The 27,088-nt window shown below is 54.2% G+C and overlaps 9 protein-coding genes across 9 annotated transcripts; 2 read left to right on the top strand and 7 right to left on the bottom strand.

The window, feature by feature from the left end:
• Nucleotides 1–214: 214 nt before the first annotated feature.
• Nucleotides 215–5,577, bottom strand: HD553DRAFT_310505 (nucleoporin Nup120/160-domain-containing protein). Its single transcript, XM_046179845.1, has 9 exons — nt 4,747–5,577; nt 2,345–4,660; nt 1,999–2,281; nt 1,725–1,942; nt 1,476–1,666; nt 1,243–1,408; nt 1,018–1,183; nt 612–957; nt 215–541 (listed from the first exon to the last, which is right to left on the bottom strand). Exons 1-9 carry the CDS (start codon nt 5,525–5,527, stop codon nt 338–340), a joined length of 4,671 nt encoding a protein of 1,556 aa, XP_046037220.1. The 5' UTR covers nt 5,528–5,577; the 3' UTR covers nt 215–337.
• Nucleotides 5,578–5,972: 395 nt separating this feature from the next.
• On the top strand, nt 5,973–8,098 carry HD553DRAFT_228551 (Rad1/Rec1/Rad17). The gene is made up of 10 exons (XM_046177291.1): nt 5,973–6,024; nt 6,088–6,166; nt 6,248–6,316; nt 6,411–6,477; nt 6,547–7,045; nt 7,133–7,228; nt 7,294–7,315; nt 7,385–7,597; nt 7,669–7,733; nt 7,807–8,098. Exons 2-10 carry the CDS (start codon nt 6,146–6,148, stop codon nt 7,997–7,999), a joined length of 1,245 nt encoding a protein of 414 aa, XP_046037221.1. The 5' UTR covers nt 5,973–6,024; nt 6,088–6,145; the 3' UTR covers nt 8,000–8,098.
• Nucleotides 8,098–10,741, bottom strand: HD553DRAFT_370551 (Alpha/Beta hydrolase protein). Its single transcript, XM_046184172.1, has 3 exons — nt 9,696–10,741; nt 9,454–9,570; nt 8,098–9,363 (listed from the first exon to the last, which is right to left on the bottom strand). The coding sequence occupies exons 1-3, from the start codon at nt 10,521–10,523 to the stop codon at nt 8,197–8,199; spliced, it is 2,112 nt and encodes a 703-aa protein (XP_046037222.1). The 5' UTR covers nt 10,524–10,741; the 3' UTR covers nt 8,098–8,196.
• A 560-nt stretch (nt 10,742–11,301) lies between these two features.
• Nucleotides 11,302–13,744, bottom strand: HD553DRAFT_349749 (S-adenosyl-L-methionine-dependent methyltransferase). Its single transcript, XM_046183478.1, has 9 exons — nt 13,087–13,744; nt 12,875–12,989; nt 12,767–12,805; nt 12,556–12,669; nt 12,340–12,427; nt 12,151–12,218; nt 11,868–12,068; nt 11,724–11,779; nt 11,302–11,620 (listed from the first exon to the last, which is right to left on the bottom strand). Exons 1-9 carry the CDS (start codon nt 13,393–13,395, stop codon nt 11,540–11,542), a joined length of 1,071 nt encoding a protein of 356 aa, XP_046037223.1. The 5' UTR covers nt 13,396–13,744; the 3' UTR covers nt 11,302–11,539.
• A 141-nt stretch (nt 13,745–13,885) lies between these two features.
• On the bottom strand, nt 13,886–15,451 carry HD553DRAFT_228668 (uncharacterized protein). Its single transcript, XM_046177293.1, has 4 exons — nt 15,219–15,451; nt 14,485–15,140; nt 14,295–14,387; nt 13,886–14,148 (listed from the first exon to the last, which is right to left on the bottom strand). Exons 1-4 carry the CDS (start codon nt 15,289–15,291, stop codon nt 13,999–14,001), a joined length of 972 nt encoding a protein of 323 aa, XP_046037224.1. The 5' UTR covers nt 15,292–15,451; the 3' UTR covers nt 13,886–13,998.
• Nucleotides 15,452–15,672: 221 nt separating this feature from the next.
• Nucleotides 15,673–18,367, top strand: HD553DRAFT_335090 (nuclear protein DGCR14). Its single transcript, XM_046182179.1, has 6 exons — nt 15,673–15,809; nt 15,894–16,268; nt 16,358–17,224; nt 17,306–17,537; nt 17,600–18,200; nt 18,269–18,367. Exons 1-6 carry the CDS (start codon nt 15,702–15,704, stop codon nt 18,303–18,305), a joined length of 2,220 nt encoding a protein of 739 aa, XP_046037225.1. The 5' UTR covers nt 15,673–15,701; the 3' UTR covers nt 18,306–18,367.
• On the bottom strand, nt 18,368–19,245 carry HD553DRAFT_310515 (hydantoin racemase; the record flags this gene model as incomplete). The annotated part of the gene is made up of 2 exons (XM_046179846.1): nt 18,381–19,058; nt 19,124–19,180. 2 exons carry the CDS (start codon nt 19,178–19,180, stop codon nt 18,381–18,383), a joined length of 735 nt encoding a protein of 244 aa, XP_046037226.1.
• Nucleotides 19,246–19,255: 10 nt separating this feature from the next.
• On the bottom strand, nt 19,256–22,836 carry HD553DRAFT_228805 (uncharacterized protein). Its single transcript, XM_046177295.1, has 2 exons — nt 22,712–22,836; nt 19,256–22,642 (listed from the first exon to the last, which is right to left on the bottom strand). The coding sequence occupies exon 2, from the start codon at nt 22,622–22,624 to the stop codon at nt 19,544–19,546; it is 3,081 nt and encodes a 1,026-aa protein (XP_046037227.1). The 5' UTR covers nt 22,625–22,642; nt 22,712–22,836; the 3' UTR covers nt 19,256–19,543.
• Nucleotides 22,837–25,488: 2,652 nt separating this feature from the next.
• HD553DRAFT_228800 (NRDE protein-domain-containing protein) lies at nt 25,489–26,875 on the bottom strand. Its single transcript, XM_046177294.1, has 2 exons — nt 25,991–26,875; nt 25,489–25,886 (listed from the first exon to the last, which is right to left on the bottom strand). Exons 1-2 carry the CDS (start codon nt 26,758–26,760, stop codon nt 25,604–25,606), a joined length of 1,053 nt encoding a protein of 350 aa, XP_046037228.1. The 5' UTR covers nt 26,761–26,875; the 3' UTR covers nt 25,489–25,603.
• Nucleotides 26,876–27,088: the final 213 nt, after the last annotated feature.

Below are 27,088 nucleotides of genomic sequence, written 5' to 3' on the forward strand. Positions count from 1 at the left end.
TCAGATTCGTCCAGTCAAGTGAGGCGGGAGATGCGTAAGGTCGAGGCAGCATGTCTGGATATGCCTTGAGATCGCGCTCGAAGCCCTAGGAGAGCTTTGCATCTTCTTTGCGTCAGTTCGGCCAGTCGTGAACAGAGGGAGCGAGGAAGGCGCGCGCCCAAAGCTCAGCAGTTGATAAAACTGCGAGTTCAGCATAGCAGAAGATACCGAGGTGGCTTTGAATTGGAGCGACCGCTGCGCTCTCTGTAGCAATGAATACCGTCATGGCAGCGACATGATATACAATTTTCGTCCGTTTTTCGTTATGCGTCGTAAATTCCTACATACAAGGCCGCAATTATACCCTTTCGATCGTGCTCATCAGACTCTTGATTCCCTTGAACCGTCTCGAGGCTTCCGTCTGTAAAGCGTCCACGGCGACCTTGACAGACTTGTCTTCGCTGGGTTTGGCGGCCGCGATGACCTGGTCAATCATATTGAAAGGCGAGTATTGTGGGGCGATAACACCCGCTCCGACGGTGCGAGGCTGTTGATTCTGCGCCTGTTCGTGCGAGAACGAAACCGGATATGAGTGGGCGTATAAACTTGGTGCGAGACCAGCCCGGACTGACCCATTTCAGGCAATCCCGAGCCCAGACAGCAGCCTTGCTCGTCGCTCCGACTTTCAGAGCAGCTTGTATGAGCGCGTCCGGACACCTCTCCATCAGTCGAGTTACCAGCCACTGAGGCAGCGCGTATTCCGGGTCGATCTCTAGCACCTTGTTCAAGACGGCAAGGTGGTACGTAGAGTTTGTACCTGAAGAGACCTTTGCGCCCCAAGCGTACTGCGAGGGACGACTAGCGACGTCGTGTATGGAGAGTGTCTTGTCGAGATACGTCCATGCCTTTTCAGGCAACGATCCGTACCAGGTCGCGCTGACCGACGATGCGTCCAACCAGGTCGCCAGACCGATCTCTCTGCGTTCCGGAAATCAGCTGACGATTCAGAGCAAGAAGCCACACACAAGTTCAGCTCACCTGATCGCCTCGTCGGCCATTCCTTCCATCTCGAGACATCGGCCCGTCAGGTACTCGAACACTATGGTCTTGTCGATGCCTTGAACGTCGGCGCTCGCAAGTGCCTGATCGAACAAGCCAGCTTCAGACATCATGGCCACACAGTCAGTCGCTGTTAATGGCGAAGCTGTGGAGATTTCTTGAGTTCAGTAAGAGATCAATGGTTGCCTGTCCATGTGTACGCACCGGGATCGAGATCACTACCCGTATGACTGCTGATCATCAGTGTTGCGAGGACCAGGTCGGACTCCTTTTTGATCTGGTCGAGCGTGACAATGTCGATGTCTCGACGAATAGCATGAGTGTATTCGGATGCCGGTATATTGCAGCCGACCCTGAGACGTTTGCGAGGCTACATCAAGGAAGACAGCGAGTCAGCTTTGTGCCCATAGCGGTGCATAGTCAAAAGATCGCCTTACATTCTCGTCGTTGCCTGGTCTGCTGCTGGCGATCGTCGTAAACCAGCGGTGCTTGGCGTCAACCAAAGAGAGACTGTTGGAGGCGGTCAGGAGACTGCGCGAGCGCAACAGAAGATGTGATCGATAGTCCGCCGAGTTTCTTGCCGTTAGGTTTTTCACACGTTCCGCGTACTGGAACATGGTCAATGCCGCTATACGTCCGGCAGGTTAGCAAGGTTTCAGGAGTGGACCCCTCGAGAATTGACTCACCTTTCCGGTGATCTACTCGCCTGGTCAGCCATGAATACAGGATCTTGTGATAGTAAGGTGATGCAAGAGGATCGGCGGTTCGTGCCCTGAGATCGAGCTCGTCTTCTATGTAACCTTCCATGCCACTGTACGGCAAGTTGAAAAGTCGTTGAGCTTCTCCAGCTCTGCACATTGCGTGGATCAGGGCTCCGAGAGGTCTCTCGTCTTCGGTGGAATCGCTGAAATGGGACTCGTGAGTCTTTATGCTTGATCAGGTCGGGAGGTTTCCACTCACTGGTTCACCAAGGGATTCGCCAGCATTGCTTGCCACGCCTCTTCGTATTGACCCTGGGCGAGATACTCCTTGAACACGTATCGCATCAGATTTTGTGCCGCGTGTGGGTCTGCTGTCTCCTCGATGGACCGCTTGGCGAACATGACAGCCGAAGCCGTCAAACGAGCGGTCTTGCAGAGGGAGTGAGCATGATGGTAGTATTCGGCCAACCCGTTCCATCGAACGCGATCAGGTAGCACGCTGACCAATCCAGATCTGTCCATCTCCGCCCAACCTGGACGGGCTGCGGTACGGATTACAGTCAGCGACTCGAATATACCCAAAGTTCGACCCACATATCACGTACCAAGCGCTGCGGCAACGTTGTTCAAACCATCTATAGCCATCTCCATATCTGCTCCTGCAATTATCGTCGCCCGCGACGCAACGTAGCTGACCCCGGCACTCCGAGGGTAAGACTCGATAAAGTCCAGACAACTTTCGATATTGCCACTGAGGAGGATGTCGAGCGCGAGAATCGTTTCGGGTGTGCCAGCTTCGATGCGTTCCGTGTCGGTTATCAGGCCAAATTGAAGCAGGTTTCGGAAAGCAGTCACAGTGAGAGATTTGGGCGTGAGTTCTCGTCCGCTATGGCTTTGTGGTTTCTCCGCAAGGATAGCGTGAACGAGAGAATAGGCAGTCTCATTGCAGGAAGACAGATCGTTCTCCTTCTTCCATTCTTCGCGCAAGGCGATGAACGCAGCGTGGCCACCTTCCCGTGATACATCCGAAGGTTGCCTGAAGGTATGCTGAGATTCGTCGCTATGCTTTTCCGATAACCGTCTCAATGTCTCCCAAGCATGGAAGACGGCAAGCGCTCGGTGCGCAATACTGAAATAGACGTTCTTGTGTTCGGGCATATCGTCGTTGCTCGTTCCCGAGAGCATGTGACAAGCGAGTAACAAGACCTCGCTCGCGACCAGTTGACGTGTTGCCACGATTTGATGGAATGTTGATACCTTCAAGCTCAAGCCAGTGAAAGTGTCGTGTAGATCGCCAGCGGTTTGCTCCTTCGGAAGATCCACCAGCAGATCTAGCGTCGCATGGAAGACTTTACGGGGATCCGCCGAGTCTCTTAGAGGTTTCGGGACCTCGATATCCTGATCACTGGTCCTGGTAAAATCCTGGGACATGGACCCGGCGAGACTGCTAACGGTAGGGCGCTCGTACGCCCGTTTCTGAAAGGCGAAAAACTCTTCCGGGTAGATGCTTTGCGCAAGCACGCTCGCTGATGCCATGCCGGTCACTACGAGAGACCGCACATCCGGGTGAGCCAACCCAGGGTGATGCGCCTCCAGTGTACTGCTCGGCGATCGTAGCAAATCCTTGATCTCGTCCTTTTCGATCACTTCGACCGGCACCTCCAGGTCCTCCAGGTCGGCATCCACGGTGTTGACCATGAGCCGCCTGACAAATGCGGCATCGTCCTCCACAGCGGGGACGACGAGACCTTCCCGACAGAGAACCATAGCGGCGGTTCCTTCTTCTGCCACCCCAGTAGTCATCGGTACCAACGAGATGGGCCATCTACCTTGAATATCCCGCTGCTGGACCATGATCCAGAAAGCTTGCCACTCCAACTTGAACCGTCTCAAAAGGTCCGCATGTTCATGCGCATCGAGGTCTTGGTCTAGAAGCGGTACTAGATGCCTCCCTACCGCTTCCCCTATCTGGTCCCGTAGCGACTTATACTCCTCGTCCTCCTCATCCATAGCGTCTATCTGGTCATCGTTCCCAGAACTATACTCCTCTAGCGCTCCCTTCAAAACCGACTGCGAGAACCGTCCGGGGTAAAAGAGATGATCGACGAAATACCTCGCCACATCCTCCGCGCCCAGCGATCCATCCTCGATCCCTTCGTTCAGGGCGTCAAAGTAGGCGGAATCGAACATGGGTTCCAGGTCGAGGGATTCCTTGGAGGAAGAGACCATCTTCCACGTATTACTCGCCATGATCCCCAACTCTTCTTCTTTTGGCTCGAACAGCGTGGAAATATCGCTCCATTCGAGGAAGAGCTTTCCCTTGAGATCCCAAGCCGCCCAGAGTCTCCACGTACTCGACACTGACGACGATGTTGAAGTCGACTCGTCTTCCATCTCGATGTCCCCACCACCGTTTCGAGAAGTCTCTGTAGCATGCTCCACATTGAAACCTCGGAAATCCATCCCGACGGTCTGTGATGAACACGTAAAGAACCCCACATGCGTGATATCCTTCTTGATCCCCAACGTGCCAAAGACCTGGAAATACCCCGCACCCTCAGGAGAACGCGGAGTAGGGGTGAAGACGACGATGTACTTGTCGTATGGCGTATCCTGCGTCCCAGGTAAGATCTGCACCAAAGATGAGGTTGGCATGTTGATACTCGCGTTCGACCCGATGGTGAGAGCTTCTGATTGAGGCTGACGAGGCTCTGAAGACCCGCCCGTTTGAGCGAGATCGATCACGCTCTCGTGGTTCAGCGTCTGGGCGTTCCAGATTCTGAGCTTCTTGTCCCTCGTGATCGCGTAGACTAGCTCGGTGATAGGGTCGTGCTGAAAGGAGATGACGCGAGTTTGGGAAGCTGGGTCTGAACGGAACATTCGGAAGGAGGACGGTCTTCTGAAGTATTCGTGCGTCCAGTCTACCGAAGTAGAGGTTGGGCCATGGACAACCAAGAATCAACGACATCGCATCACCAGATTAATTCCGAAACCGACATTTGCTCACCTTCATTTACCAAAGTACACCTCAACAGCCCATCCCTGACAGCGATGATCAGATTATCCTCATCCACCACGTTCCAAACAAGAGGTTCGTCCCCCCTGATCGTCATCCCACTAGCAAGCATATCCTGCTCGCTCATCATCAACCACCCTACGTGCAAGTTCTTGTCGTTCCATTCGAAGGCGGCGAGACCACGTTCGACGCGGGTGTGAGGATTCGGGAAGGTTAGGCGGTGGATGCGGGATTTCTTGTCGATGATGACGATCGTGAAGGTCGAGTCATTGTCGTTCGAGGTCGGACGGTAGAAACATTTCGAAGCGGAGATATCATGGATCGCCGAAGTAAACGAGATCCTGATGATGTTCGAATTGTTGTCCTTTTGTTTCCTACTCGAAGTCGAAGCGATATACCTCAACTCGAGAGTCTTGCCGTTTCCGATGACCCTAGCTAGTGTCGAACATTCGGGCGAGTATGATACGGACAGAGCGTGTTCTGGAAGCAACTGCGACTGCCTGTTTGTTGCGTCCTCCTCCTCCGGTAGAGGGATGTCATCCACATCGAGTTGCTCGTACGGAAAGTTGTAGTGCTGGACCTCTGTATTCGAGCTGGTACCGCTGGGAAGATGAGCGTGTACCGCATGATAGGAAACAAGAGGTTGAAGGTCGTCGTGGTGAACAGGAGGAGGGGTGTTGCTCGGGAATCGGATTCCCCTCATAGGTGTTTGCGAAGGGGTACGGGACCGGCCGCCTGAACTCCTGGGCGTTCCGAAGAGGGACAGCGACATCTCGGAGAAGAGATCTTTGAGCTATTTATCCGTTCGATGTTGAACGGTGTGACCTGGTCGAGCGTTTCAATTGACGTGTAAAGTCGTTCGAGAACGTTGAACCTTCGTGACGACAAGAGAAGGAGGTTCTCAACGTACGTAACCTGCTCCGTAATCGTTAACGTAAGGGGGAGTGATACCGGAGTCAAATCAGGTTCCGAAGGCGATTCGTAACCTGCGAGCAGCAGCCCTTTACCTTGTCTCTTCTGCTTTACAACGACATCTCACAACATGTATGATTGTTGATCGAGTACCCACTCTACACTACCCGACCAGGGTCTATCGAGTGGGTTGATATTCTACGGTCACAATCTTGCCGTCCGGTGGTCGGGAAGAGCGATATTCCAGGCTTTTATCGGAGTTTGGCGTAGCCTGTGCGAAGACGGTCGAGCATCGACTACAACGTATGAACTGGATCAGATAGTAGTCTTCAGGCTAGAGCGGCAGAAGAGGAAATCGTACGTCGACTCGAATACATTGTTGATCCATACAATTTGCCTGATCTCTCTCTCGAAATCAAGTTTAGCTGTCATTTCTGGTCGCAGACTGAACAAGCGATAGTGCTTCACTTCGGGCATCATGGCTCTTCAACATCGTCCCGTACGTTTTCCACCACCTACATACTGACATTCTCATCTCAACATACTGAAACATCACCGCTTCACCTATACCGATCAACAGGTACTCGAGATCGAGACGTACGACGTCCGTCCCCTGGCAAGATTACTTCGAGGGATAGCATTCCAGCAGGTGAATCATCCTTTCTTCCCTTCGCCCTTTTCCGTGTCCCCCAAATCGTAGACCGATGTGGCTTCTGACACTGATGATTTACGTCACGACTTAGCGAGCGGTTGTGACGTTATCAGGTGCAGGATTGGCTTTCCAAGTGGAAGATACCCGAGCTATGGTCGGTGAGTCTGGCCTGTATGCACCGTATCTGATCGAAGCTGATCAGATCCAAACGTCTTCATCGAGTGTAGCCGTGGCGTACGTCTCCAAAGCGCTGTTTGACAAGTTTTCCTTCTTTCCCAAGACGATCACTCGGAGACGGCGTCGACGTTACCGAGCCGGGGCTAGTAGCAACCCCTTCAATGACAGTGACGGCCCCCAAACACCTTCTCGACGGGGGACCACGCAGAGCCAATTACCAGGATACGACGACGCTGATTCTTCTTCTGAGGAAGAGGAAGAAGATGATCCAGCTTCCTGCGTCTTTGAAGTGAACCTATCCAACCTCTCTGAATGTCTCAATATATACGGGCATGCGAATATCGTCAATTCGAGTGGGACGGAGGATTTCGGATTTTCAAGCGGGCGGGGCAAGAGGTTCGGAGGAGGAGCTGGAGGAAACGAGGGACACTTGGGCAAGGGGAACAATAACAACAATTCGGCAATGCTCGGGAGTTTGGGTAATCCACATGGATGTACGTCGTTGTTGATGACATGGATAGGACCGGGATGGCCCCTCAAGTTGACGTTGTGAGTCCCTACTACTTCGAAAACGTCGTATCCCTCAAAGGTCGATGGTCGTAGCTCATTCTCGTGTGTTGTACCTGCCGGCGATAGACGGGACGATGAACCGAATACGCCAATGACGAGTTGCGAGTTGACCCTGTTGACACCCGAGGAATCGAACGAGGAGCAATTCAACCAGGATCAGATGTGAGTCCGTTCAATCCAGCCTAGCAGCCATGGTGACATCGGGCTAACTCGCTCGTCCGAGGCAGGCTATTCCATGTGATCATGAAGGTATATCCATAAAGCACTTCTGCATATTCACCTGAGCCTGACTGACGGTTCTGATATATCGACCCTCAGGCTACCTGGCTCAAAGAGGCGATCGGGGATCTAGACTCTTCCTGTTCCAAGATCACCATCATCGCCGGACCACCTCTGCCAGAGGAAGAACGTCTGCGGGAAGAACAACTAGATCAGCACGGACCGAATGGAAGGAATGGGTCGGGGAGGAAAGCGAGGGAACGAGCGGGGATATTTAGGTTGCAGGCAAAAGGCGATTTTGGGACGACAGAGGCGAGTTGTTCAGCATGAGACGGTTCCTCCAGAGTGGATTGATCGCTCAACATGCTTCTTCCGGTCAACAGCTGGATTACCCCAACGATAGGGATGTGATGGATGTCTTCATCTGCACTGAAAAGCTCAGCTTCTCGTAAGCCCAGAAAGTCCTTTTCTGAAAGCCCACGTTCCCCATCGCCTGACGAGATGGGCTTTCACTTTCGCAGGTACAATTTCGGTCTTTTCTCACAAGCGAATCGTGCACTCCAAGCCGCCATCAAGGTGTCGTTACGGATTGATGACGAAGGTTTCCTAAGCTTGCAAATGATGATGCCACCTCCGGTCGGCAAACGGCTGGATAATAGCAGTGACAGCGGGATCATCGAATTCAAGCTTACCGCCTTGCAAGAGGAGGATTGAGGATAAACAAAACATCGGTATGGGTGGTTCAGGAAAGGACTTTCGCCTCTAGTTGTACTTATGTAATGTCTCCCGTTGTCAGCAAGCGGTTGCCAGATTCGTATTTGTTCAAGCATCGTATTCGTTGTCGACGACTGTACAACGGTCTCCTATGTATCTATATATATATGCAAATGATCGTCCCAAGCATCGTCCGCTCAATACCCTTCCTCGTGAAGCTTCATCGCGACACCTCCATAGAAACGACCCAGGTCAAACTTGCCCGCCCGCCGTTCCGAAGCCTTTTCATCCCGCTTGCCCAAATCGCCCGTCTGCCTCATGTTGGCCTCGCTAGCGACATGTCTCACCAACCGATCCCTCCCGCTCTCTCCGTCTCGCGGCGGTGGTGTCGACTGACGCTCTCGTCCCTCCCTCTCCTTTTCCTTGGCGGCATCGGCGAGCTGTTTCGACCCGACCGCGTCCCTCTTGTCGGATCCGCTCGATCCCGTTCCAGGCATCAAGTCGCCCACCCAATCGATGACCTGCCCGACTTGCTGCATGTCCCATCCCCCACTGGTCCCGGTAGCCTTCTTGACCATCTCTGGAAGCTTCTCGATGGCCTGCTTGTTCAACCAGGCTTCACCGGCCTTTTCCTCCTTTTGTTCGGACGACGAGGCTGTGAGCTTCTTTTGTTGTTCCTTGGCCTTCTTGACGAGCATCGAGTCGTCCTTGTAGTTCCAATCCCAGCCACCGGGCGCGTTAGGGTCAGGTCGACCTTCGGGTTTATCCTCGAGACTAGGTCCGTTGGGCAAGAGCCCACCCTCTCCCCTCAAGTCCCAGTGATGACAGTTGTCCACGGTGCCCAACCACTCTCCCCACTTGGCACTGGATACGCTGACCAGACCATCGTTCCCTTCATACTCTTTCCCACTCTTTCCCCTCTCCTCGGCATACCCCCTCTCTGCCGCCGCGTCCAGGATGAGCTTGGGGAACCAGAGCGGATGAAGGACCGACATCTTGTTCGTCCTCCCGGCCACTGACAAGTACTTGACGTTCGGGTCGTCCGGCGTCGAGGGGTTGAACGTCCCTTGCATGAAATGCGTCGTCAGATTCCCATACGCTGGGGAATCGAATATCCCGAGAAGGTAGTTGGTGATCGAAGACCCGAACATCGAGGGAAAGGCCAAGAGGGATGAACTCTCCTTGGCCGCGGCGACGGCATCGTCCCTAGCCTCTTGTTGTCTCTGAGCTGGGGACTTGCTCTTGGTCTCCCCCATCGTACGTGACAAGAGGGGAGATTTCAAGGAATAAGGCGGAAGACTACCCGAAGCGGCGGCATTAATCGCGGCCTTTGTCATGGACGGCACACCGATCCCGATATTGGCCTGCTCGTCACCGGGATCGAATCAACCACACAAAGTCAGTTTCGACTACACCTGCAATCGATAGTCGGCCGACCTGGGCACGAGACTCACCGCACACCAATCCATGAACGGACTCCCCCTGTTCGGCGTCCCGATCATGGTCAACGACAACGGCTTGTACGTCTCCGGTTTCAAATGCGTGATCAGGTATCGACAATCCAGTCCTCCCTGTCGTCCCGGCCACCAAAACCACGGCGATGTAGAGAGACGGGAAATTCTCAGATCAGCTACCTGCCCTTCAACCTCCGACCCCAACCTTTTGTCCCTGAGCCTAGACTCGGAATCAGACTCACCATACTGTGCGCGACGAAATTCACCCCTGTACCCTTGGGCAACTTTTCCTTCAACCACCTATCCATCTCCCCGGCCCTCTCTTCTATACTCCCCGTCCCCTTGACTCCGACGACCATGACTTTACATCCGAGTTGTTCCCTCAAGACAGAGAGGACGGAATGCCAGTAGTGCAGTTTGAGAGAGGGGAAGAGCGGGATGGGAGTCGCCGTGGAAAAGCCGTAGAGGCCGTGACAGAGGACGATGACGTTCTGAGGTGGTTTGTACAGGGGGGTGAAGAGGGCCGGGTGGGCCATGAGGCGGGTGATCTCGTTGGGGTATCGGTTGGGGTCGGCAGACGGGTCCGAGTAGGGATCTGGCGATGTCTGTGATAATGATGATGATGACGATGATGAGGATGGGGTATGTGTGAAAGGGGAAGAGGAAGCCGCGGATGAGGAGGAAGATGGTGTCGAGGACGATGAAGGTGTATACCGATCCGTCCTCAGATCCAAGGTCGACCTCGCCGACTCTGGATCACTAGGTATCCGCAGAGGATATCCCGTACCCCCAACCCCAACCCCAACGCCCACTCCAGCCCCAGCCCCAAGCATTCCCTCGGCGCCTCCTACATCTTTCCCATCCACAGGCTTCACATCCCACCCTCTCCTCTCTTCTACATGAAACCCCACTTTGGCATCCTCCATCCGCTTCCTATCCCGCTTAGCAGTGATCGCCTGGACCTTTTGCTTGATCAACCCGGCTCTCCGGACGAGCGGGGAATTCGAAGTGTATTGGTTCAGGGCGTATTTGCAGATTTGGAACAGGCGGAAGGGGGTTAGGGTGGTCATCCTGGGGGCGAGTCTCTACCGTAGGAGTAAGAGACGATTATATAGTTGCTTTTCCTTGAGATTGATATTGACGGAGTTGATGGTCTGATGATAGATGTACCGATGCGTCGAGAAGGTCGAGCTAAATCGAAGTTCCGTCCGACGTCCGAGTAGAGAGCCGGCGCCTGCTTGTGATGCTCGAGTATAAAAGATCTAGCTCTGTTCAATTGCTGTACGCTGTATAATAATATTGCTTGTGGTGGTGGTGGTGGTGGTGTCAAAGTGGTAGCGATCCGCAAAGGTTACGAGGGAGGAAACCTGTTGATATTCCCACCCAACCCCACGTGGAACTCGCGGATATTGTTAATTCTCGGTATGCGATTCCAAGGGGAGAAATCTCCGGCTTTTCAGGTCGTCGTCACAGCCAAATCGTTGTCGAAGTGCCCCTCCTCTGCTGATGTTATTGGAGGAATGGGATGCTGCTATCCTATCAAGATTACCTTGGTTGTGCGATGCGACTGTGACCCTAAGTAGAGATGATGATGATATTTGTTGTCGATGTGCGGATGTGGTGGTCGCGCGTAAAAAAGGTTTGGGGGAAGGGACAAGTTGCAAGTTGATTGTCGGTGGGATTCAAACGTTCGTCTTTGATGGATCGATTTACCGCTCTTCGCTACCGACTATAGCTGCGTTCGACGTACCACTCACTGACAGACTAGATCCCTCGTTCACCTATACAACCCTCGACTATACCCGTGCAGTGATCGGCAGTGACCACATACTGACCCTGACGACTTCTCCCCATTCTCGAGAAAAAATGACGTCACGTCCTCCACCTAGTGGGATCAAAACGAAACTGGCAACCCCCTCGACAACCCCCGAGCGATCAAGGTCGAATACATCACATGTGTCGCATCCATGACGCCTCGATCATACTCTAGTGTAGTGTACTCGTGCAACGATACGTGCTTCTCTGCGTGATACAGTAACGATATAGAACAGATGACGCTGTCCACATCGGTCGTAGTGGGGGTCGATCACAAGACGTCCTTCAAGTTGGTCTTCCCCGATCCCCTAGGGAGCGCCTTGGGCGTCTTGTCGCTAGGTTTCCAGCCGATCTATATGATTTTTATCGAGGTTGAATATAACATGGTTCAGGGTTCCATCAGCCGCCGAGGTCCAAGATCGAAGGAAGAGAGGGAGGTATCGCGCGGGACTCACCAGGTAGATGACCTGAAACGTCGCTGGGACCGTCCCATCCTCATGCCCATGCAGCTCTATCCAGTCCCAAACCGCATCAGCCAACCGCCGCCGTGTTGACAACAACATCCATGACTTTACACCCCAAACAACTCGGAAACTCACCTTTATAGATCGCCTCGGCGCTCAAGAGGATATCCCGCTTGATAAACGGTCGCCTTCCGAGGACGGCCCCGCTCTCGCCCATATCCCTCAAGTCCTCGATCAATTCCCACATGCTAGGGTAGGAGATGGTAATGTCCTCGACGTCGACGGTGAGGAGCGTAAAGCCGGCGCGTTGGAGCAGGTTGGATGCGTCCCGAGGGTCTGTAGAGGAAGGTTGTAGGATGTCAGGACGGGACCGAAAAGAAAAAATGAGAAATCGGGGCGAATGCGAGACGAAGCTCACCGGCCATCGGCGAGATCCTCGGACTGACACCCCCACTCTGGTTCATCTCTGCCAACTGTAGCGCCGTCCTGCTCATCCCGCAAATTATGTATCGTAGCGTATAGTATGGTGCAGTATAGTATAGCACACAGGATTTGGGTTATGATCAGCTCGACGTTACCGAGACAAAGTATTCGTTCTGGGGCTTACCGTAGTTCAAAGACGCTGTCCCCACCCAACATGCTCCCCAAAAAGAACCCGTCCGGTTTCAACCCTTGTCGGATCTGCTTCAGCACGCCTACAGCACACAAAGCAAAGCCAAGAGTCAGCCTAACCTGTACCTGCATCCCTCCCTTACATGTTTTTATTGTCACGGCAAAGACACCTCTGCGAGCATGAGAGAGGGGATAGGAAAGATAGACTCACCTGGAATATCGTTGACCCAGTGTAACCCCAGATTACTGACGATCGCCTCCTGGCTATCCTCATCGATGTGCGTCAAGAGGGCTTCTTCGTCGACTACAGATCGGGTCGGGGCGACTGTGGTATCGCGATCGCGACCGGAAGTAATGAGGTATATGTAGATGATGGTCAGCGAGGTGCAAGATTGATGGGGGAGGGAGGATGCGAGGCTTACGATCGAACTCGGAATCAGGGTCCCGGAATAGCGTCTTCTCTATTAACCCACGAACGTATCGACGGTCAGCAGATTGTAGACTAGGGTGACGCTAAACAGGGAGCTGACCGCTATGATCCATCATCCTGATCTTTTGCGTAGTTTCTAGGGAAGCGATGAGTTTCGTCAGATGGCCCGAGGATGAAGAGAGGTCTAGGACCGAGGCGGGCGGTTTGCGCAGGTCCTATATAAGTATATTCATTGGCGATCGAGCAAAGCGACTGATCAGCCTTGATTTGCTTTATAGAAAGACCTTGATGATGAAGCTCTCGAGGACCCACCTCAAACCTCTCAAACATCCGCTCGGCAACCTCGTTCTTCAGATAATCCGTCACCCTGCTCTTCCCCCCCGCCTTCCCTGTCTGTTCATCCACCCTCGTCGCAGCCCTGTCCCTCTGTTTCCGTTTAGCAGACCGATCGAACACTTCGAACGGGGCTGGAGAGGTCGCTAGGGATGGTTGTTCCGATGCCAAGGAGGCGTAAGAGTGGGACGAGGATGGGAGACTTGTAGCATGTCGGATCGAGCTGGAGGTCGGGATGCGGCGGGGTAAGAGAGAAGATAGCGTGCGGAATTGGTTCGTTCGTGACATATTGAGGAGATGTTGAGTCCCAGGTAAAAAGATGGGTCGTAATGGGGTTTGAACCGTTTTGTAATGCTCAACTCGAAACGTTCAAATTGCCCAAAGTGTCGTTCTGATGATCGACGATCGACGATTGATGATGATGTGATCAAGAGGATTGACCATCGGCAAAAAAGAATATTCGTTATCGGATTCCTAGAGGGGCCATGGGCCACAGCTCTCCAATAATACTATTTTGGTCGAGTCCTGGATTCGAACGCGTTACTTTCACGGTCATAGGCAGCTTAATAACAACGCCCTCTTCATTGATGGAGTTCTTATCCCGCGTGTGCCCGTTTACCCGCTACGCTAACACGGTGTCGATAGCGGGTCACCTGATCATATAATATATGACAACCCGATATCGAAGTAGTGATGACTTTGTAATAAACTTGACGGAGCCATATCATACGCTCACCAAGACCCTTCCTCTCCCCGCTCATTCGCAACCCTATCCTCTAATCAGTCTCCCTTCCAGACTCATCATTTCATCATATCATATCAAATCATATCTCTCCTCTCCTCATATCCTTGCCCCATGCTCCGCCCAGAACCCCACCAAACCGTCCGCGATCATACAACGACGCACTTCTCCCCACCCATCTCCTTGACGATCCTCGCCCTCATCTTGTCCACGGATTCGACCAGAGCCGGGTCCCTCAGCTGGGGAGCGAGCGTAGGGAGGACCTGGAGGTGGAACAGCCGTTGCGCGGCCGGGGAGCCCTGTTTATCGAATCGAATCGCGACGATACGATATAGAGATAGGGGGACACGGAGCGGAAGAGAGTGGTCAGCAGACTGTCATGCGTACATGTGGATCCGAGTAGGATCAAACGAGATGTGCAGGGAGGAGAAAAGGTAAGGCTCACAAAGTGCATCATCGTCCCGCCCATAACAGCCTGTACACCCTCTCCGTAAATCTTGAGCGCACCTGAATCCCTAGACTCAGCCTGGTCGCCCGTCTACGTTACGACGTTTTCAACGTAACGCATAGTAACAGAGATGAGCGATCAGGACGAGTTGCAAAAGCAAAGATGACCCTGCGCAAGGTGGACTGACCAAGTTGCTCTGCCACCTCATGACATGTTCCAACCCCCACCTAGACCCGACCGTCCTCCCCAAATTCGACAGGTTGACCAGGTTCTCGAGCTTGGTCTCCAAATCCATCTGTTTGCCCCCAGACTCGAGTTGACTCTGGTCCTCGTAAGTCTTGATGGCGTTTCCATTATTTTTCATATCCAGCATCTGGCCCAGTCCTTCGAGCTCGAGACCTATAGGGCGGGAGGTGTCCAGGGCGTGTTGGTGGATGAACATGAGGAGGTAGGAGAGCATGGCCCGTTTGCCGAGAAAGGTTAGGCGGGCGTTATGTCCAGCCGAGCCCGACAGGTTGGATTGAGATTGGATTTGATCGGATGTAGTAGGATTCGAGGAGGACGTCCGCGAGTGATACCCCTGCCCGAGGACCTGTGCTCCCCTGTACGACTTGTGCGTCAAGATCCTCAAGGCCAGGCTCTCTGGGAACCGTCGAGAAGAAGGCAAGGAGAGGAGGGAGGAGAGGTAGTCGGAAGCCTTTTGTGCGGTGACGGGGGACGAGATCGGGGTAGAGTTTCTCGTACGGCCGAACGATAGGGAGGAAGATGTTGTCGATGATGCGGATGGGGATGACGAGCTCGAAGCTTCGAGGCCTGCTTGTGCGCTGGTCCCTAGTCGTCGAGCTGTCGTGACAAGTCGGTTACGAGATGGGTCAACTACTGTGTCCTCTCAGTACTTTTGCCTTTGTGGTGAAAGCTCACCGCTTGTCTGTCTCATGCTACTCCCCGCCATCGAGCAGAGCTCTGGCAACATCGTTCTGGTTCCCGTCAACATTTTTTTCGGCCCGCGTATGCAAGTTATGGGTCGTGTGATGATGGTCGATCGAGCTGGCGAAATGGTCGTCGAGATATGTATAGGGTCTTATCTCTGCTTTTGATGTGTGAGTCGAAGGACTTCTGTCTACACTGTTGCTGTACTTGCTGTACTGCTGTAGGGAACTTTGTGGGTATTTGGGTCTATTGAACAGGATTCGACGCATCGAGATTTCTCTCTTCCCAACGAGATCTTGCGACCGAATCGCAAATAACGCATAAATCGATAATTACAACCATCATCATCATCACTATGCGATATCAAGTCGATCGTGCGACTCAGGTTCGCCATTGAACATGATGAATACTCTGCAATCACATCAGCTTGTCAAGATGAAACCCTCCGACTTAGAACAACATCAAGTCTGAAAGATGAGTCGTAACGCCACCCCATCATCCAGTCGACACGTCGCACGGACGTCGGAAGCTGGTCCGTCAAAAACGCCAGGGGTCAGCCTGGCCAGACAGGTCGTGCTCGACGTGAGTCATGATTTGCCATCATCAAGGGTCCCCCTCGTGTCCTCTTGCTGATCCTTCTCTCTACGTCTGGATACACATCAACAGGAAGATGAATATACGGCCTCTCTATCTCATATCATTAAACGAGACTTCTTCCCCACACTCCCCCGGCTCGCAGCGACCAACGCTTACCTATCAGCTCTTGAATCCCAAGACTCCCAAGCGCTCGCCTCGTCCATCCGACACCTCTCCTCTCTCAGCTCGGATGCTGCAGGATCGAGTACGCCCAGGGTGGAAAGGGAGAGACGGCGCAGGGAAGCCGAGTTGGCGGAATATAACGGGACGCCGTACATCTCCCGGACGCCGTTTGGAGGAGCGGATCTAGAGACCCCTTTACCTGGGTATAGACAGAGGGAACAGGATGAGAGGGATGAACAGGAGATTAAACGTAGAAAGATCGATACGTCACGTGGATTAGATGTAGGTCGACTCTCCTTCTTCAATGCCCCTTGGTCCTCATTTGAACCGTTGGTTGATCGCTGTCAACGACTTGGGCCTTCTCATGGTAGGACTTTCAACACGTCTACACCTCCGAGGATAACGCCTCCTTCCTAGAGATCCTCACCGAAGACAACGCTCGTAGAAAAGAAAAGTACGCCTGGGCCTTTGAGGCGGAGACGAAAGCCAAAGCCAACAGACTGAGGTTGGAACAAGATCGAAGGAGGCTCTTGATCGAACATGGGGGTTATATCCCTACGGACGATGGGCTCTTGAGGTTGACGTTGGGGGAAGAGGCCAAGGAGGCGGTCAAGAAGAGCAAGAAGGAGCTGGTACAAGGTCCGGATGGGAAGGTGCTCATGATAGAGTCGAGCTCGAAATCGCCAGCGGATGATGGGTCGAAGAAGGAGAAAACGGGTCTGATAGAAGAAGGATCTGGCAAGCAAACGTTGATTAAGGTGGACAAGGGCAAAGGACGAGCTCAAGAGGATGTCGACGACGAGGAAGAGGTCATGGCGCTCGTCTTGAGCGGCGACAACGACGACACCGCCAGGTCAGCCGATTCCATGGCATTGATTCGTCCAGCCCCTTCCTTGAACGCACCGGACATCTCGGATCAGCAACTAGTCATTCCCAACGCCCTCCCCTCCGCTCAAATACTGCAGAGTAATTCACCTCAAGACAAGGACACCCTCACCGAACTCCCGCTCCCTGCCGACTCGCACCTCGCCCGTGCGCTCAACGAAGCAGGTCTCCCTGAGACGGCGATGATGAATCAGGACGGGCAGTTAGTGCCCGCTCGAGATCTCGCTAATGGATCAGGGGATGGTCTAGGTAGAGGAGAGCTGGAGAGAAAGGAGAGGGAGTTGATCGAGAAGGCTGTCATGGCGGACGAGAAGGATTCGAGGGAGAGGACGGTACCTACGTGGGCCTATAGGGTAAGTTTAGCAATACGGGTTCTGGGGTCGAGCTCCGGATGATTGGTGGGATGTTGACCTACTTATCAATCCCTACTGCAGACGAGGAACGCCTTCATGTTCGGTCCCGACGCCGACGTGGACCCGCTGAAACGGCCACCGAACGCTAGTAGCGTATCTGAGCTCCGCCAGAACCCCCCGGAGATTTCCCATGACAATACTAGGATGAGAGATGAAGATGATCTCGAACCGTCCAGAAACAGTGGCAGGAGCAGCGCGAGGGCTTCGAGTCCAACGAGGAGCCGAGTCGCCGCCGCTATCGGTGGGACGCCATGTAGGTCGAGATTCATGATACGGATATTTTAGTCAATCGGTACTGACGCTCAATGCATACAGATCATCCTAGTTCCAGCATGCCGACGTTCAACGACTACGCCCTCGTTCCTACGGCACCATCTCCCTCGCCAGAACAACTCGGACCTCAGGCTGTCTCCCAGCTGATGACGTGGGGTTCACTGATGAGCACACCTCGCGCTCTAGAAGAATCTGGAGACCCCCTGGACTCTGCTGCGGTGGGCTTCAAGATCAACGAACCCAAGCGCCGGGATGATATCGGAAGACGATTGGCCAAGGACGCGTCCCGAGCGATGAGAGAGCGAGCAAAGGGTTACGGTACCGCTCCCAGAGGCCTGGCCATCCTCTCTGGACCAGAACGCAAGATGGGAGATATGGGACCGCCTGCTAGCCGCGGATCCATCTTTGAAAAGGAAGGGAGTGCCACACCTAGACGGAATGCTGATACTCTCACGCCTGCGGGAAGGACCTTGTTGGAGAGGAGCATGGGGACGCCGATTTCCAGCTCGCGGCGAGGCAGTTCGAATCCGTTCGCCGGAGGGGCTGGAGGGGCTGCTCGTGGTCGAGCCGAGGCTATGGAGAGGACGGGAGGATGGTCAAATTTGGGAACGGCCAAGCGGAAAGAGCCCGCCACGCGGTCGTGGTGAGTGCATTTGCTGCTACTCTGGCTGTTTTACTTCGTAACTGATTTTCCTGGATCTCCCTCAACAGGACGCCCTCACCTGCCGTGCGGCGAAATGGGAAATAAGACTAGCCTGACCTGTGGCTTGAAGAGACCAAAGCTGAACTGTATCCAACGATCGTTTCGACATTCCCTTGTATTCTACATGGTGGACATTGCATAACGTCCCGCTTTCGCCGTACGCAGCTTCATCCGTGCTAGACTGACGGCTGTCTCGACCGCACACACTACTGGGTCGATCACGGTCACATCGGGGCCGACGTGATGCTGAACGACCTCGTCTAGCCCTACCATCCCGGCGCAGCCGAGCAGGATCACGTCGGCCTCTCTCTCGGCGACCATGCGGGCTGCGGCTCTCCCCAGAGCGGCGCCTACTCGTTCCCACGGCAACGTCTCGAGCTCCAACACCGAAAGACCACTCGACATGACGCCCGCTCGGCACTGGCGGGAAAGACCCAGTTCTCCCTCGATCTCGTGCTCCAGTAACGGTTCCCACCGCTTGTCGGTGGTAATGATTCCCGGCTTGCTGCCGACTTGAGACGCCATGAGGATTCCAGCCTCCATGATACCGACGACTGGTACTGTCGTCATCTCACGTAGCATGGGCACCAAAGGGTGTGCAGAGAAGCAGGCGATGACGATAGCGTCGTAATTCTCGTGTTCAAGTTCCGACAGAATGTTGCGCAGAGAGCTTGCAGCGGAGAGTATCGAGGTGGTCACAGAAGTGATGGACGCCGGAGCCTCGACGGGAGCAGTGCCAAACCGGACATGCACGTCATCATTGGACTCGTAGTACTTGGTGATATGCTCCGTCATGGCCTGTGAAGAATGCTGCAGGATTGGCATCCGAAGGTCTGTACTCCTGACTACAGTACTAGACTGACCGTTGTGAAGCCCTCTGTCGAATTTGGGTTGAAGAGCAGGATCTTGTGGGGCGGCATTTTGCGAGGAATTGGCCTGAGCGACGTAACCGTAGAGATTTAGGCGTTGGTATATAGAGATCTAGGTAGGCCTCCTTTAGATATGGAGACTTGATGAGCATCGACCTGTTGACATCGTGCTACGGTTCTCTATATCAGCGAGCTCCAATTGCTTCCGATCGGAGGCTTCTTGGCCCGACCCGAAAAGGTATTCATGAAAGATCGTTTAAGGGGTCAATTCGACCAGTATTCAAGGGAAAGGCGCTCATACAGAGAATGCAAGCGCTACACTAAATAACTATATATGATGATGAAACGTTCGTCAAGTGAGAGAAAAGGAGAGAAGGTCCATGTCGTGAAATTAGGGTAGAATCGCGCCGCGCTCTATTGGACGGGCGTTCTTTTGGTGGGCCGGGACGATTGCAGCGCCTGTTGATGTCCGGTAGTGTTTTGACCATGTCGGGGCCCAGTATGGTTCGGTGACAACATGGGAGCGCCGGACTGATGCCCGCTGACGTTCTTGGTGTGTCGTGAGCCAGTATGATGAGGTGAGAGGATGGGAATTCCGATAGATTGTCTTCTCATCTGAGAGAAATTGGGTGGCATCGTTTGTTGCGGTTGTTGTCCCATCATCGGATGCATAGGCATGAATCCCATGCTAGGCTGAGGATAGTGCATGACTGGCACAGGCACGTACATGACCTGAGGTTGACCCGGGGAAAACGACATCGAGTGCGGCAAAAAAGGTGCCTGATGAGGTACCGCGAACGGTTGCTGCATCGTCGAAGCACGAACGTCGGCGTAGCTCATCGAGCGACGACTCAAACCGTGGTTGCCTAGGTCGGGATTCAACCTCGATGGCTCGACGGTGGATTTGCGGTGCGGTCGTGACCCCGAGGCGGACAATCCGTTGAATGTCGAGGCTTCCGAGTTGTTTCGGACGTGATGAGGACTGACGGGAGCCGAAGTGTTTCTCGCGCTTCGACCCGTCTTTTCCGGCATGACGATCGGAGAGATCCCCGCCAGCGATTTTCGACGATCTCGCTCCTTTTCCCTCATGGCATCTCCAGCTCGTTGCCTCTCGACGACACCGACCCTGGCTTGATCTCTTCGTTCCCTGGTTTGCATCACGTGGTCTCGATACTTGGCCGTCAGATCGGCTTCGGTCCGTCGTCGTTCGTCGGTAGTGCGACGGTCGAGTGGAGGACGTGACGCCGCTGTAGTTCTGCTGGATTGTTGCTGGTGGCCGGCGACGAGGGAAGTAGGTCGAGTCAAGTTGTTCGGCCGGCTCGCAGGCGGTCCTTGCGATCGCACACCCTTCAGCGGCTCCATCTCTACTGGTTTCTGCCTCGTCGCGACCCTGCTCAACGGCTGCCCTTCATCCTCACTCTCGCTCTCTTCCGAATCAGATTCGCTACTCTCCGAGTCAGACGCGATCGCCCAGTTGATCGGCTTTTGCTTTCGAGGCGTCTTCCCCGTCCGTGTTGATTTGGGTAGCGAAGCCGAAGTCGGTTGCGAGGAAGGAAACTTGACGGAGGAGTTGGAGCGTGGTATCGTCTGAATCGGAGCCTGAGCCGCCTTGGCTGTCTCTGGTTTTCCATAATTGAATTCGTCATCCTGCAAAGCCTCCCTCGACGTAGACCTCGAATTCGCTTGGATCGGTCGACCCGCAGCCGTGTTGTCGTACGAAGTATATCTCGATCTCCCGTCCCTCGCCAACATCGATATTTCCTCTCCGAACGCCAAAAGGCCCGGTGAGAATTCGAGCTCGTAGCTGACATAGTCGCTCTCGATGCGATTGCAGTTTCCATCCCCGTCGTAGCACCACATCCTATATTCGAACCCAGGCCGAGCGAGGAAAGCCGGGATCCCCGGTCCACGCCTGGCGTTCTGCTCGATCTTGGCTTTGATATTGGCCAAGTCGCTCAGTCCATTAGGCATCTTCTTGCCAGACGTCGTCGCATAAACGGTCATCGTGCTGATTTCGCTCAAGTCTAGCACCTCGTGCGAGTCGATCTTTCTCAACAAAGCCCTCACTCCGACATCAATCCTCATCCCCGCTTCGGCCGGTCCGAGCCCCGTCCCTGGCAACTGCCTGGAATTGACGCTTCGGGGGAACTTCATCAACCGTTTCGAGCTGGACACGTCCGATCCATGTTTCGCCAGGTAAGCCGGGATGGACGCATCGAGCAAGATGGGATTGGGGCTGGGAGCTCGGAGGTTCTCGAGCTTTTTGATGGAGACGTTCCTCATCGCCCTCAAGCTTTCTGGCATGGGCGAACGGGTCCGAGTGAGCAGGTGCAACGACTCGTTGACGGCTGGGGTCGCATCCGCAGGGACCGAATCCGGGAGCACACCCGCCAGCGGATCTGCAGAGAGACCAGGATCGAGCGGAGCGGCCTCGTGCAACTTGGTAGGTTTCTTGACCAAAGCGATCGATGCCGACTTTTTCCGCTGTTGTTTAGGTCCCATGCCTAACCAACTCCATCTCGACGTGCTAGCGGGTCTCGAATCGACTGGGCTGAGGAGACTGTCGGATATCGATTTCTGATCTAGCAATACCGGACTGCCCTTGATCGTCCGTTCGTCCAACCCTGACGTCGGGCTCGTCACCGTCCCGGGGGAAGTAACCGTCTCATCCTCCTCGATCCTCTCGACCGACCTGAACGCCCTCGTCGGCGATCCGGGTTGTGATTTCGCCCCGGCGGCCCGTACGGTGGAAGTACTCTCGACAAGACTGCTCAAGCTCGTACTCGACTTGGACGTCTTCGCACCAGCCTTTCCGAACCCTAGTCCCAATTTCGACTTGAACGATCCCTTCTTGACCGTCTCGCCTGCCTGCTCATCCTGCTCATCCGGAAACTTGATCGGTTCTGGTTTGCCGAGGACAAGAGGAGGACGTCCGAGCGGCGACTTGGCCAGGTGTTTGACGAACGGGTCCGCCTTGAAAGGTTGCTGCTGCTGTGATGGTGGCTGGGTGGAGATCTCTAGTGAATTCCTCGGTCGCGGTTGTAGATAGTTCCAAAGCTGATCCTCTGGGTGCATGAGGTACGCGTTGAGGCCGTGCGGGTCCATGCCGTGTGACGTCTTGCCAAACACCGGGAACGGACCCCCGAGAGGATCAAAGCGGATATCATCGAAAGAAGGGAGTTGGTCCGGTAGACTGGTATTCGTCTTGGCATAGACGGGTATCGAAGCCAAAGACGATGACGGAGAGGAAGCTAAACCACCTGGGCTCTTGTCGTTCGTAGCAGGCAACAACGACGGCGCCTGAAACGGTTGCGAGGCGACCGGTGTGAGGTCCGGCGTGATGGGTGGGAGGGAGCTCGCAGAGGACCGAGGTGAGCTCGCGGATGAGTTGGAGAGAAAGACGGGTTGGTTCGAGGTCGAGTCGCTACCGCAAGAGCTCGAGGATGGGCTGGAAAAGCTCATCAAGAGTCCAGGTCGCGGAGCTGAGGATGTCATCGTGTCGGGTCGTGTATGCTGAGACGAGAGACAAAGTCAGATATCGATTCAGGTCTGGCGAGCGGGAGACATAGCGACCCGACTCACTGAGTCCAGTCGGAGGCAGAAATGTCTAGTCGTTCAGCAAGTCTCCATGTCCAGCTCAAAATCCTCGTTCTTGTTCGTGCAAGTGTGTCAGAGATGCTGGGTCGATTGACGTTCGATTGATGCAGGGGTATATGGCTGTCGAGCTGTGACGACTACTGAATGTCGAGAGGTCGAAACAGGGTCAGTGGTCAAGTCAAAATTATGATCGCTAACGTCGAGACAGTCCCAGACGATCGAGGCGACGACGACAACGGGGACTGCGAGGATATGAATCGGTCGATGGGTTGGGGATATGTCAAACGACGACGACGCAGAGGCGACTCGGCTGACCTCGTCCCCCCTTTTTTCCTTCTCGATCAAAGGGAAGCACCAGGTGCCCGCCGCCCGACCCATCTCCACGAGGTCGGTCCATCTAAACCCACTTTGGCCCCTTTCGTCGAAGCTGACGTTTGTCATCCTGGTCGCTAGCTCAAAGGCATCCATCCAGCCCAAACGTCGTCACGTCCACGAGGCGAGAACCTCAAACGCTTTTCACCTTCCGTATTGCGATCACGGGGTCGAAGAGTGAGATGTCACAGCGAGATTGGACTTACCCAATGTGGTGTCCCGTTTCGATTGATCGACTCGATCCCGGCCGCTTCGTCTTTCTCTCTCGCTCTCTCTGTCTTTTGTGTTGTAGGGTATGCAGGTATCCGGTAGTCGAGCTCGATCAAGAGGTAGTTGTCGAATATGGAGGATGAAGAGGTATCGCCTGATGTGTGAAAAGGTATCTGTCGAGGTTGCACAGCGATGGATTAGATTTTGTGATCAGGAATTCAGGAAGAATTGATGATGATGTGACGACTACGACGACGACGGCGGGCGGGGTGGAATGTGGCTGTGGCTGTGATGGCATGATGGATGATGCGGAGGACGATATAACCGAGAGCTCGGTGCATTTGCCATCAAAGGTTGACTTGTTCCATCAGGTGGATCTCGTCGGTTCCCCGCAGGCCCGCCATCCTTTGGAAATGATCGAGCGACACCCTTGGATCTGATCGAAGGTGGATCGAACGCCGAACTCGACCTGAAACTCACGATTCGGGTCGTACGTCAAGCTGATAAGCTGATCAGTCCAGCTCGTCCTCGTTCAAGTCGACTCTTCAAATCTCTAGCTCTATATGTCAGAATGGCCAGTGGTTGTTTGTAGATCTTGATGCTGACTAGCTGTAGTAGTCCTACTGATGGCCCTTTGCGTTATTATAAGATCGCCCCTGCTATCGATGACGATGTCTCTAGCCCCGAAAAAGAGAAGAATATGAGGGTGCTTCTAGCTTCTAGCTCCCAATCCCTTGATCCTTGTACAGTTGTGAGCTGATCAACCGATCAACCGTCTATGTGCCCCGAAAATACCGTTGTCGTCCTAGACCTAGATCTAACCGGTGCGAACTCTCCCGATCTAAACTAGCTCGAGGCGTGACTTTGGGGCTACTCGTTAGGCGAGAACTGCGGAGGGTGAAACCAGATCCTTTTCGACAAACGATAAACGACAAGTTGTTCACCCCTACGATACAACAACTACAACGTGCAACGATACGACGACGGATCGAGTCCCATTCCTCTCCTCATCAGAGTCACTGGTGGCGTACGGAAGGGAAATTCGATTCACAGCTGACATTCTGGGACGCTCTTTGGCGCTCTCGCTCGATTGAAATGATGACAACGATCGGGAGTCCATTCCCGCTCTAGCTGATGAGGGCAGGCAGGCAAGGGAGGCGGAATCAACCGAGAAAATAAACAAAAGCCAATTCTCAAGGCGGTGCAAGGCGACGAAAGCACAGAGGAGGGAGGGACGGGCCCCGCGTTTAGGGTTCACGCCGCTTGCGTGGGTGGGACACAGGGACGAGGCGATTTCGACGATCCCCGGGGCGAGCTCGACACGTCTCTTGTCGGTGGCCAGTCAGCAGTTCAGCCATGCAGTCGTGCAGCTAGCCTGGAGCTCAGACATCTTGGTCATGTCATGCAGACCGCCAAGTTGTTGCTACCTGCTAAGACGGTCCATGTCCATAGCGTCACTTTGGCACGCACGAACAACGGGTAATCGTAAGACGCTCAGTCGCGCGGGGCAGGCCCTGACATGTGCCCCCGGCAGGCCTACCCGAGCACATGTGAATGTGCATCGTTGCGGGTTCGCGGGTAGGAACGACAGGATGCGTTTCATCGCAACGGTTCGTCACAGACCACAGCCACAGATTCGGATCGAGTTCCAGCCAGGAAAGCGATGGGATACGACAACGGTCGGTGCCCATCCTTGTCGAGCCGTAGCGCGTAAGCGAGGATATGGGATGTGACAGTACGGGTACCTAGGAATGATTCCGAGACCGTTCTGCGTTGCTCGTGAAAGCCTGTGATCTGGTCGGATGTAATTCCCCTTCGCAGGACAGCAACACACATCAGCAATGTGATCAAGGTTGTGATCTTGACACGCGGTTGTAGCTTTTGTCCTATCCCGTTGGCGATCGTGGCATCTGAACTGTAGACCAGGCTTGTCTCGCTTCGTTTCGTCATAACTCGTGCCCTCGAGCATGTCGCGATCAAGGGATCTTCTGTTCGTGACCCGCCTTGCGGAGACGCCCTTTGGTTTCATCGACGGTGATGTAGGGGTCCGTATGTATAGACTCATGACAGAGCCTTGAGACGGACGGAAGGCAAGCCTCGTCAGGCGGACTAGGTTCAAACGTCCTAGGGACGGATGTTCCCGCGCAGTGAGACCAGCCCGTTTGGCAGGACTGTACCCCTTCAAGTCGAAATCGGCTTATCCTCGAGCCTGCCCCAGGAGGACTCTCGAGATCGCCCTCCCCCAGACTCCATCATCGGGCCTATCCCAGGCTTCTGGAACTTCTGCCGCGTTCATCATAGCCTGAACTCGAATTTCCTCTCCTTCGCCTCCCCCTCGTCAATCCCGGCCCGGTCTCGTTCGATAAAGACGACTGATCCGTCCTTCCCGACCAGAACCACCGTGGACAATCTCGTCCCGTACGCTCTGCCCTCTCCTGTCGATTCGGGAGCTTCGGAAGACGGACCCGCATCAACATTCGGTTGAGCGGGTAGCGGTCCGCCTGAAGGCATCTGGAGGAGAGGGATGAAGATGGATTGGTGTAGTTCTTGCATGGACATTATCGGGCCGTGGTCGGTGCTGATTATACGTTACGTCCGCCGGACGAAAGGAGGGAAGGGATTCAGGGCAGGTCAATATTGCACTCTCCGTAGTATGGCGATGATCTGGGTGGCGAGGCTTACCGGAGAATGGCGAAGAGGTCTTCAATCAGGTCAGTCTGGGAGGAAAAAGCTGACCGGCTCAGCACTTCGGAGAGTAACCGGTTGCCTTCTTTGACCTTATCCAACGGCTGAGAAAGCAGACTGTTTGACATTCCCCATGTTCCTGATGTCGTCCGCTCGTCGATCTCGAAGGGCGTCCTCGAGGAAGACATCGAAGCTTCTGACGATTCAGGGAGCCTGTTGGAATAGTACGAGGAGGTCACCTCGATCCTCTGATCCGTTCCATCGGAAGCAGGGTGAACGGTTACGTCAAAGAGACCCAACCCGAACCCGTCGTATCGTCTCTTCTCCCTCCTCAAGCTCTCCAAGTATTCTCCTGTCTTCTCGTCATTCGATAAGTGGAGGTAGTCTTTCAAGATCCCTCCTCTACTGCGTTTACCGGCCGGACCGGGGTCGAGAGGGATGTCATCGTGAATGTTGGTCAATGCGCCTATCCTTAGGACCTTCCTGCGTCCCGATGCAGAGTCCGAGCTGGTTTGCGGGATGTTGGGGATGGACAAGCCGAACCAAGTCCCTCCAACAGGGTCCTGAGCGTCTCTTCCCGACAGACAATGGGTTGGTGGAGGAGCCTTATCAGTATCGGAAGGGCCGTTGAGGGGTTCAAAGTGATGCCAAGTCGCACCGAGCGTAGGCCTCGCGATGTATTCGTCCCGGTTGGCTGCCAGGATTAGGGCGTAGGGAGAGGTCGAGGCTTCGAGGTCCTGCGGTGTACGACAGAGGATGATGCACATTCTACAGCAATATGTCTTGGGGTAGTCTCGTTATTGTGGGAATGTAAGTGGTGGTTTTCTTAGGGAAGGATGAAGAGTATTAGAATCGCTAGAGACGATGAGGTCGAGCTCGCCGTTCGTGAGCGCTATGACGAATTCCTCAGTAGCGAGCGAGAGAGTGTGCAAGGGGAAACTTGGATCGTCTCCGTCGCCAATGCGTACTCGCAAGCAGAGCCAGTGATGCCCTGCTGATCAGTAATTCAATAGCAAGCCTCCCTAGATAATATCCAAAGTTGCAAGGCAGTTGCTCTTTAACAAAAGTCGGTGGGTGTCGAGCGAACTCGCCAAA

Source organism: Filobasidium floriforme (genome assembly GCF_021052385.1).
Source record: "Filobasidium floriforme strain CBS 6241 chromosome Unknown HD553scaffold_9, whole genome shotgun sequence".
Classification (NCBI taxonomy): Eukaryota; Fungi; Basidiomycota; class Tremellomycetes; order Filobasidiales; family Filobasidiaceae; genus Filobasidium; species Filobasidium floriforme.

Bases quoted from the DNA above. Each gene is read 5' to 3' on its own strand.
- HD553DRAFT_310505 (XM_046179845.1), bottom strand. From the start codon at position 5,527: ATGTCGCTGTCCCTCTTCGGAACGCCCAGGAGTTCAGGCGGCCGGTCC. The intron at 2,282-2,344 runs GTACGTGATATG...TCCGTACCGCAG, and splicing joins CAACGTTGCCGCAGCGCTTG to CCCGTCCAGGTTGGGCGGAG. The intron at 542-611 runs GTCAGTCCGGGC...TCGCACGAACAG, and splicing joins CTCGGGATTGCCTGAAATGG to GCGCAGAATCAACAGCCTCG.
- HD553DRAFT_228551 (XM_046177291.1), top strand. From the start codon at position 6,146: ATGGCTCTTCAACATCGTCCC. The intron at 7,598-7,668 runs GCGAGTTGTTCA...TCCGGTCAACAG, and splicing joins GCGATTTTGGGACGACAGAG to CTGGATTACCCCAACGATAG. The intron at 7,734-7,806 runs GTAAGCCCAGAA...TCACTTTCGCAG, and splicing joins ACTGAAAAGCTCAGCTTCTC to GTACAATTTCGGTCTTTTCT.
- HD553DRAFT_370551 (XM_046184172.1), bottom strand. From the start codon at position 10,523: ATGACCACCCTAACCCCCTTCCGCCTGTTCCAAATCTGCAAATACGCC. The intron at 9,571-9,695 runs GTGAGTCTGATT...CCGGGACGACAG, and splicing joins ATTTCGTCGCGCACAGTATG to GGAGGACTGGATTGTCGATA. The intron at 9,364-9,453 runs GTGAGTCTCGTG...GGTGACGAGCAG, and splicing joins CGTTCATGGATTGGTGTGCG to GCCAATATCGGGATCGGTGT.
- HD553DRAFT_349749 (XM_046183478.1), bottom strand. From the start codon at position 13,395: ATGTCACGAACGAACCAATTCCGCACGCTATCTTCTCTCTTACCCCGC. The intron at 12,670-12,766 runs GTAAGCCTCGCA...GCGATACCACAG, and splicing joins CCCTGATTCCGAGTTCGATC to TCGCCCCGACCCGATCTGTA. The intron at 11,621-11,723 runs GTGAGTCCCGCG...AAAATCATATAG, and splicing joins CGTTTCAGGTCATCTACCTG to ATCGGCTGGAAACCTAGCGA.
- HD553DRAFT_228668 (XM_046177293.1), bottom strand. From the start codon at position 15,291: ATGTTGACGGGAACCAGAACGATGTTGCCAGAGCTCTGCTCGATGGCG. The intron at 15,141-15,218 runs GTGAGCTTTCAC...TTGTCACGACAG, and splicing joins TAGCATGAGACAGACAAGCG to CTCGACGACTAGGGACCAGC. The intron at 14,388-14,484 runs GTCAGTCCACCT...GTCGTAACGTAG, and splicing joins TGAGGTGGCAGAGCAACTTG to ACGGGCGACCAGGCTGAGTC.
- HD553DRAFT_335090 (XM_046182179.1), top strand. From the start codon at position 15,702: ATGAGTCGTAACGCCACCCCATCATCCAGTCGACACGTCGCACGGACG. The intron at 16,269-16,357 runs GTAGGTCGACTC...TTCTCATGGTAG, and splicing joins ATACGTCACGTGGATTAGAT to GACTTTCAACACGTCTACAC. The intron at 17,538-17,599 runs GTAGGTCGAGAT...CAATGCATACAG, and splicing joins CGCTATCGGTGGGACGCCAT to ATCATCCTAGTTCCAGCATG.
- HD553DRAFT_228805 (XM_046177295.1), bottom strand. From the start codon at position 22,624: ATGACATCCTCAGCTCCGCGACCTGGACTCTTGATGAGCTTTTCCAGC.
- HD553DRAFT_228800 (XM_046177294.1), bottom strand. From the start codon at position 26,760: ATGTGCATCATCCTCTGTCGTACACCGCAGGACCTCGAAGCCTCGACC. The intron at 25,887-25,990 runs GTAAGCCTCGCC...ACGTATAATCAG, and splicing joins GACCTCTTCGCCATTCTCCG to CACCGACCACGGCCCGATAA.